General features: G+C 37.3%; 1 protein-coding gene across 1 annotated transcript in view; it reads right to left on the reverse strand.

Moving 5' to 3' along the window:
* dync2h1 (dynein cytoplasmic 2 heavy chain 1) overlaps positions 1-17923 on the reverse strand; it is a 166120-nt gene that overhangs the window by 63783 nt on the left and 84414 nt on the right. The window contains exons 54-65 of the mRNA XM_088345324.1: positions 15989-16097; positions 15799-15912; positions 12731-12873; positions 12559-12631; positions 11622-11782; positions 10419-10556; positions 8503-8616; positions 7125-7285; positions 5089-5212; positions 4882-5003; positions 3538-3624; positions 1425-1551 (exon numbers count right to left, since the gene is read on the reverse strand). Coding sequence (XP_088201450.1) covers positions 1425-1551; positions 3538-3624; positions 4882-5003; positions 5089-5212; positions 7125-7285; positions 8503-8616; positions 10419-10556; positions 11622-11782; positions 12559-12631; positions 12731-12873; positions 15799-15912; positions 15989-16097 — 1473 coding nt within the window. The remainder of the gene's footprint in view (positions 1-1424; positions 1552-3537; positions 3625-4881; positions 5004-5088; positions 5213-7124; positions 7286-8502; positions 8617-10418; positions 10557-11621; positions 11783-12558; positions 12632-12730; positions 12874-15798; positions 15913-15988; positions 16098-17923) is intronic.

Genomic DNA, 17923 nt, shown 5'->3' on the forward strand with positions numbered 1-17923 from the left:
GCAACGCGTATCGTTTCACTCAAAGGTTTTTTGGGATATCGAGGAAATAAACGCCAGAGATCCAGTGCTCGCTGGACAGGGGGAGCAAGCAGCTCACGGATAGCAGCGTGATCGGAATGCAGAAGTGGATTTGCCGGGGCCGAAGATCGGAGCGTGGTCAAACGGACAAAACGGGTCGATAGCCGGAGTGGGAGATCAGAGCGTGGTTGGTGGTCAAAAACGGGTCAATAGCCGGAGACAAACGAGAAATCAGGAACAGACGAGTAGGATACGGCTGAAGACGGGACTGACGGGAGCCAGAGTCAAAGTGCTTGCCTTACGTATGCGCAGGTTCGCTGACGGACTGACAAGGAGTGACTTGAGTACTGGGTATAAATACGAGGGGAATCAATCAGGCAACGAGCAGCAGCTGGCGCCAAACGAGCGGGCACAAGTGAGTGCAATGCGTAATCATGACAGGTAGGTCACAAAAGCAAAGGACGTAACATAAGTAATCCAATGTGTGTTGTAATATAAAAAAATAATAAGAAGCTTACTCTAAATCTTAGAATGAGTTTTCCCCCAGTGATTTAGGATCTATTATCAGTATTGTCACACCCTGTCTGGCAGAGCGGAATGAGGCTTTACACCGAAAAACAACGGCGGCCAGATGATGGAGGTGCTGTATCCAAGTCTGTCAAAGAAGCTTCTCCTGCTACTAGTAACCATGGAAAACAGTACCATCTGTTTCATGTGTGGTAGCAAACCCCTTCCCCAACAGAAAACCCCTGGATAGGGACTGGCGCCACCAGACTATTTGCCTAAGAAACATCACAGGAAGTGGTGTCCCTACAACCTAGGTGGGTAAAGGATCAGTGAACTTGGGGTTTCACACGCATACATGTAGTGTGTACTTATTCTTCCTCCTTGTGACATTGTTTGCGTGCTGTCTTCATTAAAATGTAGAAACCTACAAATGTCTTGGGTGTTTTAGTTAAAGCAGACAGGTTTTTGTCGATCACATTTGACGATTTATGCACAAATGTGAGAAAATTTTAATGGTTCACATACTTTTTCATGCCACTGTATTCCAATTGTTAAGTACTGAAGTGTTAAAAATTCATTCCCAATACATATCCTTATTAGAAATAAATAAACGTGTGTGTGTGTGTGTATGTGTCGATTTGAGGAAAATAAAAGGTGACAGTGAAGTGTGGCTATGAAGGAAATGTTGAGAGGGTTAGGTGTGAAGGAATCAAAGCTATGGCGTGTCAGAAAGAGATGAAGTGTTTTAATTAGGACCTAGACAGACGCTGTCGACAGAGGTTTAAGAGCCAAATAAGTGACCCGAGACATCAGGGCCCTATCAACATAATGCCTTTTGTGCTTCAATTTGACTACAAAATGGGAAGAACAGCAATGGCAGTATCAATATTTCACAGAACCTGTGAATTCCAACGCTTGTGTTCTCCGTCCAGTTGGGAAATCAGTTGCTCGGCAGCATTGATTGTGTCCTGAGCTTTTGCCACCTCTGACTCAAGCTTAGCCGCCTCTGCAGTGTGACACTGAAACCTGCCAGAAAGTGGGATTATTATTTACACATCACATTTAGAATGCATTAGCTGCAAAGTTAAACCTGGCAAAAAAAACTTAACATTAAATCAAAATATACTTATTAGAATCAGTTTAATGCTTTAAAACAATCCATATTTATTGTTGTACTTGAATACATCGCTAAGATACTGTGAAATCATATCTCTTTAAAAGATCTCAATGCGTACAGATTGATGACAGCAATTCAAGTATTTTAAGCGTCAGCTGTGGAGTCCCCCCTTAAAGGTCTGTGTTAGGAACCTCATTCTTTTTATTGTATATAAATGACTTAAATAATGTATCATCAAAAGTAAAATATATGTTACTTGCTGACAACAACATTGGGCTCAGGTACAAATCTATGGGAATTGCAGGCAGAAATGACCGTAGAACTTAATACAAAAGAATGGTTTGATAAAAACAAACAATCATGAAATGTTTCAAAAACAAAAGTTATGGTATTTAGGGACTCCAAAAATAAATTGGAATACAAATAAAGATAGGTAATGTTCAAATAGGAAGAGTACACGTTTCTCAGAGTGACCATAGCCATGATATTAGCAGGAGACCCCATATAAATAGTATGAAATTTACATTAGCAAATAATATAACAGTAATAAACAGATGCCGACATATATTAGATGCGAAAAAAACCTTCATATTATGTGGGGTTGGTGGATGTGTAGATCCCTTAACTACTAGGGTTGTAGGGGCAGCATTTCCTGTGGTGTGTCATGGACAAGTACTAAGTCAATTAATTTTGCCTTATTTGAGTTATTATATAGAGATTTTGGAAAATGTATACAAGAGCAATATAGAAATGCTTATTTGAACAAAATTATTAGGATTGTGCATACTATTATAAGTTTGAAACGTAATTTCTTTGTTTTCTAATTTTTGTTGTTTGTGAGGTATGGTTTGTTTTTTTGTGTTGATTTTGAATAGAATAAGGGTAGGCACTTAAAAGCTTTGGCTTCAGCCTACTTCAATTGCGCACATGTCTATGTATCGTATAATTGCATTACACAGCAGTTCTTTGAGCAAACCGTTTATTGTTTCCTTTTGTTAATGAATGATTGATGTTGTTTGTGTTGTGTATAAATATAGCACCACAAACAAACAAACAATACATGACTGACAAATACCTTGTTGAAAACCACATTATGACAACATAGGGATGTAAATTCTTTCAAAAAGTCACACCGATTTGTGCTTTATTGTTGACCTTTAATATGATTGCAATCATCTTGGTCCAGTACATTTTAAGAGAACTAAAATAGATCTGCCCTTCAGGCAGCCCTGATTGTTTATGTGCTCAATGACAATAACAGGTCGTGGCAGTAAACAGACCGTAATGACAAATTTGCTCAAGGATGACAGATTACGTGTAGAACGGGCATCGTGAGACGTGATGACTCGAACCTTGAGGAACGCAATCGACAGCCAGTTGCTCCTCGGTGTCGTCAAAGTCAATTTCCCAAAGGTGAAAGATTATGTCGCTTAATGTCGTAACTGTAAGAGCCGGTAAGCTCTTGCAAATCTTCTGCAATGTGCTAAGATTTTGGAACTAGGCTGATTTAAAATGATCAAATCAAGTTTTATTACTTTGCCCTGCAAGTATGATCGAGACCTTGTGCTAGAGATTTGCTCAACAACAACCAACACTGTAATAAATTGTAAGCAGTGTTAGGAGTACCGAGTTACGGTGTCTCGCAAATATTGCCCGCACAACCTAATGACTAAGTGTCATATTGCTACATTTCAGGGTTTTTTATGAGGTAGAAATTTAAAAAAATGTGTTCAAAGAAAGTGAAATTACGTTCCTAAAACAATTACCCTAACAGGAGTAAACGAAGTACCATTTGAAACATGCAAATAGATACACTTACAAACTAACATCAAACTGGTGAATTCAACAAGAACCAAACAATTTTGAACTGCCAAGAAATTGAAAGTGATTCATACTTCTCCTTGAGCTCATTAACTTTGTCTCCGACAGAGTTGAGGAGGCTCTCAAGCTTATTCCGTCGACTTTCTGTCTTCCTCAAGTTGCTGATCAAAGAAAATAAATGATGTCAACAGTGAGGAACGCTGACAAACAAAATTTTGGTTGATTCAACATGGAATATGAGAAAAATCCCACTTTAAAAAAAATACATTTAAAATGTGACCAGGTTGATCTCTGAATCATCTCTGCTACCTTAGCAGTGGCCCTTTGACATACAAGCTAGTCTAATTATGAAAAATTCGGGATATTAAATATCTTTCATACAAAAATCATGCCCAACATATAAAGGAAAATCCCAGTTCCGATCATTTTCAGACGATACTACTTTAGTTTAGGACAAGTCATAATCCGGTTTGAAGAAAGAAAATGACAAGTTTTAAAGTTCAGAAGACACTCAAAATTAGGAAAGAAGACATGAATTGGTTTGAACTTGCAAGAGTATAGGGAAAGAAGCCAAACCTCAGATGAGGGATTCGAAATAAGAGCTTTGACTATAATGCACTGTTTACGTCATTGTCACGATGTTGCCAAAGATGTAGGTTTGATCTTTGAGTTGTTGGGGTCATAGCACATTTTTCTAAGTAATCACACAATATTCCTTAAGACAAAACAATAATTGTTCGATACTGGTTTGAACATAGCGCATTATTTTAAGTGGTCAATTAAAAGTGGTTGGGACAAAACGATGACTGCTCGATATTGGTGAGGACACGTCCCTTCTTTCCATGCCAAAGGTATGCCCTTGATGATTCTTTGATACCAGCACCCTTTAGGGCGATCTGCTTTTTGTGACCAAAGCATTTTAATAGAAAGAAAGGTTTCAGGGGAGGGCTTTTAGAACAGGTTGGAATTTTTAACTGGGGTTTGGGCTTGCTCCTGTTCTCCTAGCAAGTTCAAAATCCATTGATGTCTTCTCTTTTTGTTTACTAAAGTATACACGTAACAGTACCTTAAAAAATGATAAATGCCACAACAACATCCCCCCCGCCCTTATATTGCTGGCCTGTGCTTCATTTGTGCCATTTCAAGACACACAATCAGCCATCACATGTTCTCTTTGATTTAATAAATCATTTTGCACTTGTATCTGTTTGCAAACACTCCTCACAAAATATAGAGCAATTCACTGTTCTGACCGATTCAATTGTGTTTGCAATTGATCATTTCACATTTGTGGGCTTTAACCTGAGTTTATTTCTTATAAATTAGGCATTTGATGTCCAGATTATTTCATGAAAATAGCCGCTGTGTTTAAGATATATTGTTTATGAATGGTGTTTTGTGAATATGCGTGCGCTTACTCCATTAGCCCAGCCTGCTCTCGCTCAAGAGGCTCAATCCTCTGTAGAACATGTGAGTACTGAACATTGGCTTTGACCCAGGCAGCCAGTGGGGCAGCCGCTGCACTTGCACGTTTTGCATTCTGTCATGACGAAACAATCACAAGTTATAAGAAACACTTTCTGTTAATAAGTTATAACTTGACACAACTAAAGGTGCCAACTGACCTTAGGGTCAAAGGAAGCTTTATTCCTGTAAAGCAGCTCTTCCACGCTCTGGCGAATCTCCGGAGTGATGTTCCTGGCCTCAAATGTTACAATGTCCTCTCTCACGCCGCGCTTGGCAAGGAAGCTAAAGGTTAGCAGAGTGAAAAGAAACACATTGTGAAAATACTCATCAGTAACACACTGAACATTCATGTAGAAAAACTGAAAGTTTTGAATATTTAACAGCTTAACGCATGCAACTGATATGCAAACCATTGGTTAATGCATTTGCTGCTTGAGGAAACACGAAGTCGCTGACATTAGTGCTACTCAGATGAAAAATAAATGAGAGGCAATGCTAAAAGTGCCTGAAGCGATCGTCACATAGGACAGGCATTGTTTTCAACGGTTTTATTTAATCAAAATACAAAATGAGAACACAAATAAAAGGGGTGGGGGCAGAGGAGGCGATAACCGTAAATTTACTAAACTGCTGAAGGCATACAGAGACATAGACAACCATTTACGCACACATTCATTCTTAAGGACAATTTGGAGTCATGGATGCCAACATACAAACACCACACAGGGGAGGTCGGTAGCTGGAACTTAATCCTGGAACTCTGAACTGTGAGGCAGGTGTGCACAATAATCATTCACCGTGCCGCTTTATCCTATTATTGAAAAATATTTTATTTGCTTTCATCTCCCTTGCCAGTTATGTTTCCTCTATTTTTGGGGACTTCTGAGCTGACGTATATGATGCTCTCCTGTTCTTTAAATATTGTTTGTTTTATTGTACACCTTTTTATTTCATCTTATTTTATCATTTGCAACTGGGTCACAGTTTTTGAAAACTGATCCAGATATGTTGAGGTTCATTTGTGTCTGTTTTTAGAAATAGAAATAGAAATGTTTTGGCACAGTGGTCTCCAACCTTTTTTGTACAACTGACCGGTTTAATCCCTGACAATATTCTCGCAGGCCTGGCCAAATAATAACACCAGTAAAAATAGAAACAAGAAAAAGCCCAAATCCACTGTGTAATCGCTAGACCAGTGGTTCTCAACTCGTGGGTCAGGACCCAAAAGTGGGTTGCAGACCAATTTTAATGATTGCGGGCCTTTGCACTGGCAAAATAATGCAAGGAAAATAAAAAATGAATGAGTGTAATTTAAAGTCCTTAATAGTAGATGGTGCAAACAAGGAGATATTTCCCTGCAAAATGCAGGTTTCCACCCACCGTTTCACACCACTAAAAAACGAGCATAACCAAAGGAAAATACAACAGAGACTATTTGCGATATTTATTTCATCATACTGCAGAAAAAAAATTACTGAAAGGAAACCTTTTGGATTCCATCAAAAATGTATGTGTGGATTGTTTGACTACTAGATGTTGTTGTAATGTGCATTGCAATAGAAAACAAGTGTAAACAGCATAGCCTAAAGGAGAAAACAAGCTATGGAGACAAAGTGACCAAACAGCAACGTTTGCTCTTGCCTTTTAAAAGGTTTATGGAATACCCGTAGCAGCAAGAAGACTGACTATGATGTCAGCTCCCACTAAGTGAGCCTCATTTTATGTGAAATAAATGCACATTTTTTAACCTCCTGAGTTCCTTAAAAATGCCTTTTTTATAAGTATTACGTGTATTTTTGCTTAGTATTTAAATAGGTGAGTTTTTATCACTAGAAGATGCTATGCTTCTTTGGTGGGTAGAAACAGTGATTGTTGACCACTGATTTAATAGGTTCACACCAGTTACTTAAACCTATGGCATTGATTAGATAGTACAACTAAGAATTGAAAAAAATGTGCCATTAATGTATGATAATATATAAAAACACTAATTGCACTAATATTCTTTTAGACAGTTGCACAGCAGTTAGTGAGCATGTTAACTCTTTGAGGTCGAGGCAGCTGCTTTATTTGTTCAAGAATTGTACATTCATCATTATTTTAATAAGTCCCATAAGTTGAACCTGTCATTTTAAGTCGATTGTTTCTTGTGTTTATCCTTAAAGCAGTTTCTACTACCTCTACCTTAGCTCACCTCTTCATGCTGACCCAGGAGGTGTCAAAGGTGCCCATCAGTCTCAAGACCCCCTCCAGGATGTCCCTGATCACATCAGGTGGCATGCGAAGAGAGCGGATTTCAGACAAAGCTTCAGGCTTGATGTTTCCTACTGCTTGTTTGGCTTCATCCACTAGAGGCTTCATGAAAGAAAACAAGGGAATGTAACAAATGTTTGCCAGAGCAAAGGTGGAGACAATTTCTTTACGAATCAATGGGTTAGTTTACATGCAAGCATGACATGAGTTTAGAATATTGTCAATATTTGGATTATGTAAATGGAATGTATTCACCAGGGTTTGTACACCTATTTTCATAGCCAAATTAAACCAGACTGTATGGACTTTCAAGGCCAGTTTTCTAATTTCTTTAGTACTATTAAAAATCCAGTGTTATTCATAAAGAATATACCCGTGATTTACAGTACATTTGCGATTTTACATTTTACATTCATCAAGACATATGACTTTTAGATCTTGAGTAAAATAAATATATTTGTGTATACGAATAATAAGATTTTTGTGTAAAGATTTTTGAGAGAAATCTCTCCCCCATACATATGGTCAAAATAACAGTAATATGTAGCTTAATTTATCAGTTGCAGGAAGTTCCTTCTATTACAATTGACTACTGTTAGACGCTAACATTTTTTGCAAGACCCATAAAAATGAACAAAATCATTGCACTAGTACAAATTTCATAGTGAAATGTTTAGGTGCAGCACACACCTGTCTTCTTTGGCACAAACTGTAATTGGTGATGCTGCTTTCATAGGGCAATACCATACAAACTAATGCCAGCTGCAGTTAATCACGAGGGAATAAGAAATGCAATGGCAAATCGAAATCACCAAAGATAAATGACGGCTTCGTTTTTGATCATTTACAAGCACTCCAAATTCAAGACCCTTAAGAGCTTTGAAATCACAACATAAATAAGCATTTTCAAGAGTTTCGAGCACCTGTTTAAACTCTGAAACACACACAAACAACATAATGGTGACTGCAGATAACCCAATCATTTGAAAAGGGCTATCCTTTCATGTTCTTACTAAAGTAAACCCTCACGACAACACACTTAACTTTCCACAGTCTCAATACATCACGGATTTGCCTTGTGAATTTTATTCTGCATTCTGAATATCAAAACAGCATCTCCACTTCCTTTCTACATGATGAATAAGTCAAGTCAAATGTATTTGTAAGTCTCATAGGGCTCCACAGACCACCTTTACAACATCCCCGGAGATAAAACCTACACACCACAGGAACTGGTGTCCCAAGACCCTAGTGGTCTGCAAGTTGATCCCAGTTGGACTATTCCCTGCATATAAACATAGTCAATGAAATATGTTTACCTTTACTTCCTTCAGCTCATCATCAATTTTGCCTTTCCGCTCTTCTATCTTGGACATTTCTTGAGCCATTCTTGCTTGAATCTTCTCCATCTCTGCCTTCTGATCGCTTGCATTCTGGAGGCACGACAAAAAATGATCTACTAAATTTTCGATTCATTTAAAAAGGGCCGGAAATCTAAATTAAGACATTAAAACAAACTCATGGAAATTGTCATAAATGTATTTATGTCATTGCGATTTCAGTTCTCTCCTTTATAAGGCTAAACTTGTCATTGATTGTATTGTATTGTATTCTCAACTTCATGATTTAAAAGCCTTATTAAATGTTTTTTTTTCCTCTTAAAATATTTTTTCTTTAATAGAGCCGTGCTTCATTCATGTTTTCATTCTGACCAAACATATCTTAATAGGTTGTACATCAGGCATTTCTAACAAAGAGCTTGAGTGCCAAATCCACCATACATTTCTGAGAATGTTCTAAAATGAGCGAGACTATAGGTATTTCCTTTAAAAGTTATGATTTTTAAAACAAATGCAAACCAAATGCTTTTACTGGCCGCTAAAGGGCAGTGTTGAGTTTGTATAGCATGGTGAGTTGGCTGCGGTTTAAAACTGCATTTACTCAACTATTAAAGTTAACCAGTTACCATGAAAGCCAAACGTGAAAATATGTTTTCCTCATTGTTTGTGTTGGTAAATGGTAACTAGTCTTCACTTATATAGCGCTTTTCAAGTCACTGAAGACCTCACAAAGCGTTTTACAATGTGCTTCATACTTACCCAATCACACACACACACACCGACAGGAGCGACAACCATGCAAGGTGCCGGGATTAAAAATTTGGAGTTGGCATTCTTTTACTGATTTGGCCTACCATTGAACAAAAAGACTGGATGGAGCCCCAGAACCAACTGAGTTTGACATTAATTTTCAGCATGTATTTTTCCTGCATCTTCCCTATCTCTGAATAATCTGCACATTTGTAAATTGTCCATCTGTCCCATGTGAGCTCTGTAAAATTTATTGGGCAGACCACACATCTTTATGCTAGAGTCATATTTTTCAAAATAAACATTACTGACCTCAAACCTAGTTGCAATGTATTCTCTTTGACATACTGTATAATATTCTCCGCCAAGAAACAATTTTTATTCTTAATTGTAGCTTGTAAAAATACATTGCAGATGTTTATATTATTTGTAATTTCGTTAGGCAATAAAAAACAATGTCTGTAGGGTTTATACACCTTTTTCATGGCCAAATCACTTTTTGAAGACTTTCAAAGCCAATTTTCCAACTTCTCCAGTGCAATGAATACATCTGTGATTTACGCATGCAATTCTTCTCTCTTGCGTGTGCAGACATGATTGAGTAAATTGTGAATACTTTTGTTTTTAAAACAAATTTCTCCCCAAATAGGTGTTGGTTCAAAATGACAGTAATATGTAGCTTACATTTTCAGTTGCAGTTTCAGTTCCCATTGTAATTAAGCACTGGGAAACGATAACTTAATTATTTGCATGACCCATAAAAAATGTCCATAAGTAACACTTAAATGTTTGCTCTAATACACATTACATACTGCACTGTTTAGGTGAGGCATGCACCTGTTCTCTTTGGCACGACCCGTAAGGGGCGATGATACTTCATAGGACAATGCCATGCAAACTAATGCTAGCTGCCGTTAATCACGAGAGAAGAATAATGCAATGATAAAGCGAAGCCACCAGAGAGCAGTGTCAGCTACATTTTTAATTAGACTTGTTGAGTGACATGGCAACGATACCAAGCATTCACAAGCACTTCACCGAGAGATCAAGCACTTTTCGATCCTTGAAAATACAACATTAAAATTTAAGCATTTTCAAGGATTCAAATTATGAACCCTGTAAACAAATGTTATCAAATAATATACCTGCATGGAGGTGGTGATTTCTTGCAGGGCTGAATCGGCCTCCTGTTGTTTGGTCTTAAGCAGCACACTTTGCTCTCCAGCCAGCCTCTTTAGCTCATCAACGAGTGCTTTGGCTTCATTAAGCTTAGACACACCAGCCTGTCATAACAAGTCATGGTCATTATTGCCTTTCACACAATGAGTAGAGCAGTGTTTTTTAACAAGTGTGCCAGGGCACATTATCATGCCGTTAGGTCTTGTCTGGTGTGCTACAAGAAATTGCCTGATTTTATTTTTGCAAAAAAGTATGGCATTCTTCAGTATCTATAGTTTCTTCCAGTGATCAACCAAGTAACTAACGTTCAACCACACACATAGATGAAAGCAGATTATGATGTTTGAAAAAAAAATTAATTATCTGCGCATGTGGCAGTACAGAGGAATATTTAAGTTATTTTGTTTGATGAATCTGTATAAGAATGCACTGCAAAAATTAAATAATTAAATAATAATTAGGTCGAAATCTAACGCATAATTTGGCAGATTTTAATTATTTTCTTATTTTGCCCAATAAAATAGATAAATAAATGGGCAAAAAATATTTTTTTACTTGAAAGAAAACAAGAAAAAAATACTAAAATTTTGAAGAAATGCTTAAAAGGATCATAATATCATAAATTACAGAAACATTGTAACAAAATAGAAGGATGTCATTTAGTTTATAGTAAGACCTGAGCTAATGTAACCACAAATGAAAAGAAAAACTACTCATCAATTGGGAAACATGACAATTTAAGATATGTTTAAAATTAAGGAAACAATTTGAACTGATCCCGGGAATTCATTATTAAAGGTGGTGTCCGGTATTTAAAAATGCGTTACTCTCTGCCGCCATCTGACTTAAAGTTAGGATGCATTTCTTAGACAGGTTTGAGTAAACCCTTTTTTTTTTAACCTTTTTGGGGGTTTGGGTTGTCGTTTGGACTGTATTTGAAACAAGCCATTTCTTATCTTTACCAATTTCATGCTACATTAACAAATAACTGCAATGGTGAGCATAAAGTCACTCTAAGAACCACTAACAACGATCAATCCACCCCACCCCCCAGGCCTAGACAAGATTCAGAAACACTGTAGTATAGTTTTAATGCAGCAACAGAAAACAAGCAACGTGACACCGCATAATAATGCTAGACAAGCTCAGAACTACTTTGTATTCGTTACCTGCAAATGTGTTTGTCTGGTTGTAAGCTGCATCTGCTTCCGACTATAAATTGCATTGTAAAGATGTAGAGAGGCCATGTACTGGCTGGGTGTAGCACCATGTTCTCGACAAGACTCATGAACCATCAGGAACAGCCGGCTCACATCTTCCTGGCCAGATTCTATCCAAATACCATAACACATCAAAACATGAAACAAATAAAATTCAGATTCACCGACTGATAAAAATCAAAGTAATTAGAAAGAAGTTCATACATTATATTTGACAAATAAAATAGAATATAATACATAGATAAAGCAATGTAACATTGTTCAAGTCCTGTAAGTATATTTAGGTGAACAGACAAATAATATAAATCAGTCTTAAAACAAAGGCTAATTACAGCCATGGTCTGTAATATTTGACCACTAAATGGCACCGTTGTTTAATGCGAACGAAAACCAGTGCCAAAGCAAGCAACAAAACGGCAGACAAACATGGCGGCGACTTATAGTTAAGATTCCACCACCTAAAGGAAATTTAAATTTCTCTACCTATGATTTTTCTTGTAAAAATTAGCATTGGTGTGATTTTTGCTGTATTTTTGCCTTGTATTTAAATCAATGTTTTGTTTTTAGATACTGAATAAAGTTTTTTGTATCACTAAAGTACTGGCCCTTTAAAGACAAAATCAAATAAAATCAACAAAAGACAAAACAAGCAGACAATATCAGCAGTACATTTTTTTAAAAAAGAATGAGGAAGTATGATATTTGTTATTCTTTTTTTGTGTTTTGGACGTCTTCTAAATGTGATTTCACAGCCAACAAAACGTAATACATTAATTATGAAAGGATTTCAACAATTGATCGTATTAAATGCTGCCTGACAATCAACAAATGCCAGTTTTTTGGGCTACGGAGCCTAAAAGAAAACTATTCTTAGGAATGTTATTACCTGTCATTGATTTATTTTCACTTGTATTCCTCTGGCCTTCATTGTTTGCCTTCGCAAGTAATAGCTCAGGAATCTAAAAAAAAACACATAAGAAGGAAAGATTAATTATGCATGCAAAGGTCTACATGATTCAGGGGGGGAAACAACACAAGAATAGATAAAACCATCTCACCTTCCTCATGCTGCTTTCAGACCATCCTTCCATCCATTGGACAGAACACTTGCGGTAAAATGCTGGATTGCTTTCACAGCTGATGGTGAAGTTGGCGTTTGAACAGTCCATAATCAGAACAATGTGAAGGTTCTGCTGGATACCTTAAAAGAGTTTACAAAAAAAAATTAGAATGCTATAGATCAGTGGTTCCCAAAGTGGGCGGTAAGTTTGAAAGTAATGCAAATGTGAAACCGCAAAGCACTGCGGCTCTTTTTTAAGGTTTTGTAGTGAGTGATGGAGTTTTGTCCAACCACAATTGTTACTGTTTGAGTTTTAAAAGCGCCGACCAATCAGAGGCAAGTTTTAATAGAGGCACAAGCCAATAAACGCGATTCAAAGTTTGCAAGCACCACACACACTATGTCAACCCCACCGTGTGAGCTCATTGAGTGTCATGACGTACTCCGTAAACTTAGTCCCAAAGTCAACAAACGAGAAGGAAACAAAGCTTGCACCGATGAAGGGCGGTACATCACTTGTTTGGACCTATTTTGGTTTTGACGAAGTGGACGTGGAACTGAAGAAAACACCCGTTGCAGAATATTCCTTTTGCTTAGTCTTTAAGTCCAGAGGAAATACAAGTTATTTGTACCAGCACCTTAAAAACGGTCACATCAAAAAAAAAAAACATCATCAAAGCAACATTTGCGCGCTTCACGCCGTACGAAAAAAGTTTGCAAAGGCACAAAGGAATAACCAATGCTGTGACTGGAGCTACAAATGTGTAATAGTGTCCAACACCAAAACTGCATTGTCGATTAGAGGTAACACTTTTTATTTATGCAAGTGATACGTGAAATGTTATAATAAGAGTAATAAATAGTAGTAGCAGTAGTGTTAATAAGTTAACAGGAATGGTGGGTTTGAAATAATACATTTCCTGCACCGATAAACCTTCTGCAGTAGCATATGGTACATTTTATATTACACTAATTGCAGACATGTCGTGTTTACAGCCTTAAAGGTATGAGGATAATTTTTAGTGTGCAATGTTTACCATTTCATAGTGTACACAATTTATTTTTGTTTTTGATTACTTTGTTTGGTGTGGGTTATTTTAAGTGCATCCATTTTACCTTTTATATTGTGCAAATGTCCTTAGTTTATTATATTTTTTTCAAATGTTATTTATGTTAGATGCTGACTTTGTTTGGTTATGAAGACATGTCAAAATAAATAATTGGAATGTTATTTTGTGATGTTTTATTTAGAAAATTCTCCAGACCACTGTTTTAATGAGCTTGAAGTGCTAGCTAGTGCATTTCATAGGTAGGTAGGTACTTTTATCGATTGAAGAATTCCAAAATAAAAAATGGTCTGGGGGATTTGCTTTGGGCAAGTAATACACTGGGGAGCCAAGGGGGCGCCAGCCTGCAAAAGTTTGGGAACCATTGATATAGATGGACCCTTTCGTAGCCTACGTCACGCGTGACGCCACAGTAGAAGTTGGAGGAAAAACAATACTCCCCGCTGGTCACTACACTGAAGAAATCAAGCTTTTGTTTCGACTAGTTTGGTGTTAAAATGTCATGTTGTGTGTTGGTGTGCCAGAATCGGCAAAAAACAGCTAAGAAAAGAACAAGATACTTTGCCAATATAATTAGGATTATGTACTCGATAGCAACAATCAGAGAAGTTTAATTTCTGGTAGATAAATACACAACAAGACGGCAGCTAGCAGCAACAACATCTTTTCCTCTGTCTTCTGACCAATGCAAGTATTCTTTGCCTCCAGGCTAAGCCTTGCCCAACAGATACGTCACAATGCTTACAAACAAATGAAAGGGTTTATAGTACAGTGGTATCTCTACAAACGAGTTAAATGCGTTCCAGGATCATGCTCAAAGCTCAAATTGTTCGTGTAGCGAATACATTTTTTCTGATCTGGAAAAAAATAAAAACAAATTTGCCCATTACCGATCTCCCAAACGTCTCAAAGTGAAATTTAAATAGCTAAAAAACACATCTTCCTGATCACTAAAAACACATTAAAATGTCATCCCTTTTTTTAGTTAATTTTATGATGTAAAATTCGTTGCAACATGATTGGAAGGAAAAAAATAAACGAAATACTAAAAACATAAAAACATGTACATTTAAAAATACATTTACTGTAATCTAAATGTAATCTTTCTGCGAAAGAAAAAAAATTCCACAACAGCAGCAACTTCTTCCCACTTAGCCAACACCTCTCCAATATCCTTTGTAGACACCGGCTTCTCTGGTCCATCCTACTCTTTGCTGTAATTTTTAGCACCCCTGTGTGTTGCATCAACTGTATTTATTTTAATGTATTTTCTGTCAGGTCCTATACGTACTCCTGCACAAGTTCCTGCACATGTCTCCCTCATATCAATGTCACACAAACACCATACTCATGTTTATTTTATTGCTTGCTTCATTTCAATTGTCGTTATTCACCTTTTTTAGTCACCATACCGTTTCCCTTTCCAGAACTCGTAGCTAAGGTCACAAAAAGAAGATGCAATAAAATGCAATTAAAATGATGCGTTCAAAACCAACTTGCTGCGGGATGCAGGTATTCTACAGACGAAGAAATCAGCTGCCTGATGGCGGGGGGCGCATGCGCAAACTGGACCAATCTGATGGCAGCGGTGAGCGGTCTCTAGTGGTAGCCTGTAGACTTCTCATGAACTAAATTTTTCTTCGTAAAGTGAAATAGATTTTTGTTAAAAAAAAAACAGGTATTGAAATTTCTAATATGTACAGGTGCTCGTATAAAGAAGTACCACTGTATTACTGTGAAATATTTCCAAAATTGGCAACACAAGTTATAAAATTTGTCTTGTGATATTCATCAACTTGTTTAACTATCTCTCAGGTGGGTTTAAAATGAAGCTAGGAAGCTTTTTCTGGGGACCAAATACATTTTGGTGAGCCTGATGCATTTCAAGTGTACATTGAAGTAGAGAAAATGGAGACGGATAAAGAACAATGACTCTTAACAAAGGATAAAACCTGACCAGATTTACCACACAGTGGTCACAAAATATAACATAACTTACGGAAAGAAAAGTAATTGAACAAGGGTCCAGTAAATCCATCCTGGGAAGCTGAGTCTTTGAGGGGTGAGAGAAGAGGCTCGAGCTCTTCTGGAGTGTATAGTCCAGGAACCTCACCTTAAAACAGTCAATACATTCTGTAAACTACACATAAACAAGTTCAAATTGTTAATAAATCCAAAAAAACATGTACCAGATGAGAGCAGGCTGTTGACCATTTCCAGGAAATCAGATTGGACAAACTGGTAGTCTTCTAGCAGAAAGACAACCTGCTGCCCTTCCAGCCCAGCCAACTGCATCACCTAAAAATATATTAACATTTATCGCCTTTACTCAATATCACTTGGTTCGTGCTGCTGCAACCACTGTACTTTCTGCACTATAAGGTGCACCGCATTATAAGGCGCACTGACCCAAAATAGTCTTTTGATATTTATTTTACATACATAAGGTGCACCAGACTAAAACCATGTTGGAATTGAGACTAGAGTGTGTGGATGGGTATGGGATTGACCATTTATTTTTTACATATCAGAAAGATACAGCGCAATTACATGGACAGCTAACCCAAATCGCAAAACATTGTTTACAATGGGAAACAAACCCAAATAGTGGCTGTGAGAGCGCCGACACATCACCACTAAACCACCAGCTGTACAGATGACATACAAAAAGGCATTGGAGCATATCTCACCATCAAACTATTTTTAGTCATGGTGCCACAACACAGATTAACATAGTTAGGGGATCAGCAACCGAAAATGTTGAAAGACAAAAATAAATTAAAAATAAAATAATAAATGCAAGCTTATAAAACACTTTTTCATATAAAAATAAAAAGCTTCAAATTCATATACATTTTATTGTCATTCTGATGCATGAAAATACATTTGATTCACAGTTTTTTTAAAGTATGAAAATTTACTAAAAATAGAAAGAAGAAGACAGTTGTGGTTAGGTGCAAACTAGCAAATGGAAAAATAATTTTAGCTGTAAAAAATATAAATAACTATGAATATAATAACCAACAAAAAAGGGATTTATACATAACATTTATTCATTAGGTTTATATATTCTAAACATAATATAGCATTGAACAATGTTTTATGTTTGTCCTACAGAAACCAGATTTAAAAATGATATATTTCCCTGCGTCCTCTTTTTTAGTTTTTTTAAAAAGTTCAAGGGAGCCACTAGGGCAGCACTAAAGAGCCACCAGTTGCTCTAGAGCCGCAGGTTGCTGACCCCTGGCATTGTGCATTTAGATAGGTTAAACCTCTCCTCACTTATTTTCGTACGCATCAATAACCTCTTGATTTAATATGGATGCATTCGTAAAAGAGCATGTATTTTGTTGACACTTCCTATTTCCTCCAATCCCTAACATTCATTGGTAAAAAGGTGGGGAGACTATCATAATTCACAATGCAAATCAGTGTTCCTGGCACCATGAGTAAAATAGAGTGATAATGAGATAAGGTCTGATGCCTTGTTGAACAGTATGTCATTTGAAATGTGTCAGCATTGTCACTTCCCCTACGATGGTTTTATTCCTGTTGCATACAATGTTTTGCAATTATTTAATTGATGTTAATCAATCGTTGAGCGAATAAGGTATTAATGTCAAACATTGTATGGTAACACATACTATAGCTACTGTATGCATTTTTAATATTATCCAAACTATTCTGAGGTGGGGCAGCACGGCGGCGCAGTGGTTAGCGCGTGTGCGGCATGAGATCAAACCCCCTGTGTGGAGTTTGCATGTTCTCCCCGTGCTTGCGTGGGTTTCCTCTGGGCACTCCGGTTTCCTCCCACATTCCAAAAACATGCATGTCTGGTTAATTGGCCGGTTCAAATTGTCCCTAGGTGTGAATGAGTGAGTGAGTTGTCTGTCCTGCGACTGACTGGCAACCAGTTCAGGGTGTCCCCTGCCCACTACCCGAAGATGACTGGGATGGGCTCCAGCACCCCCGCGACCATACTGAGGATAAGCGGTGCAGATAATGGATGGATGGACGGATATTCTGAGGTGCACAGAATTATAAGGGGCACTTTTCTGGCCAATCGTTTTCTGTTTTGGTGCTCCTCATAGTCTGGAAATACAGTAGAATGAGAAAAAAGAGGG

This window comes from Urocampus carinirostris, chromosome 10, assembly GCF_059441175.1.
Source record: "Urocampus carinirostris isolate Australia breed hairy pipefish chromosome 10, RoL_Ucar_1.0, whole genome shotgun sequence".
In the NCBI taxonomy this organism is placed as follows: Eukaryota; Metazoa; Chordata; class Actinopteri; order Syngnathiformes; family Syngnathidae; genus Urocampus; species Urocampus carinirostris.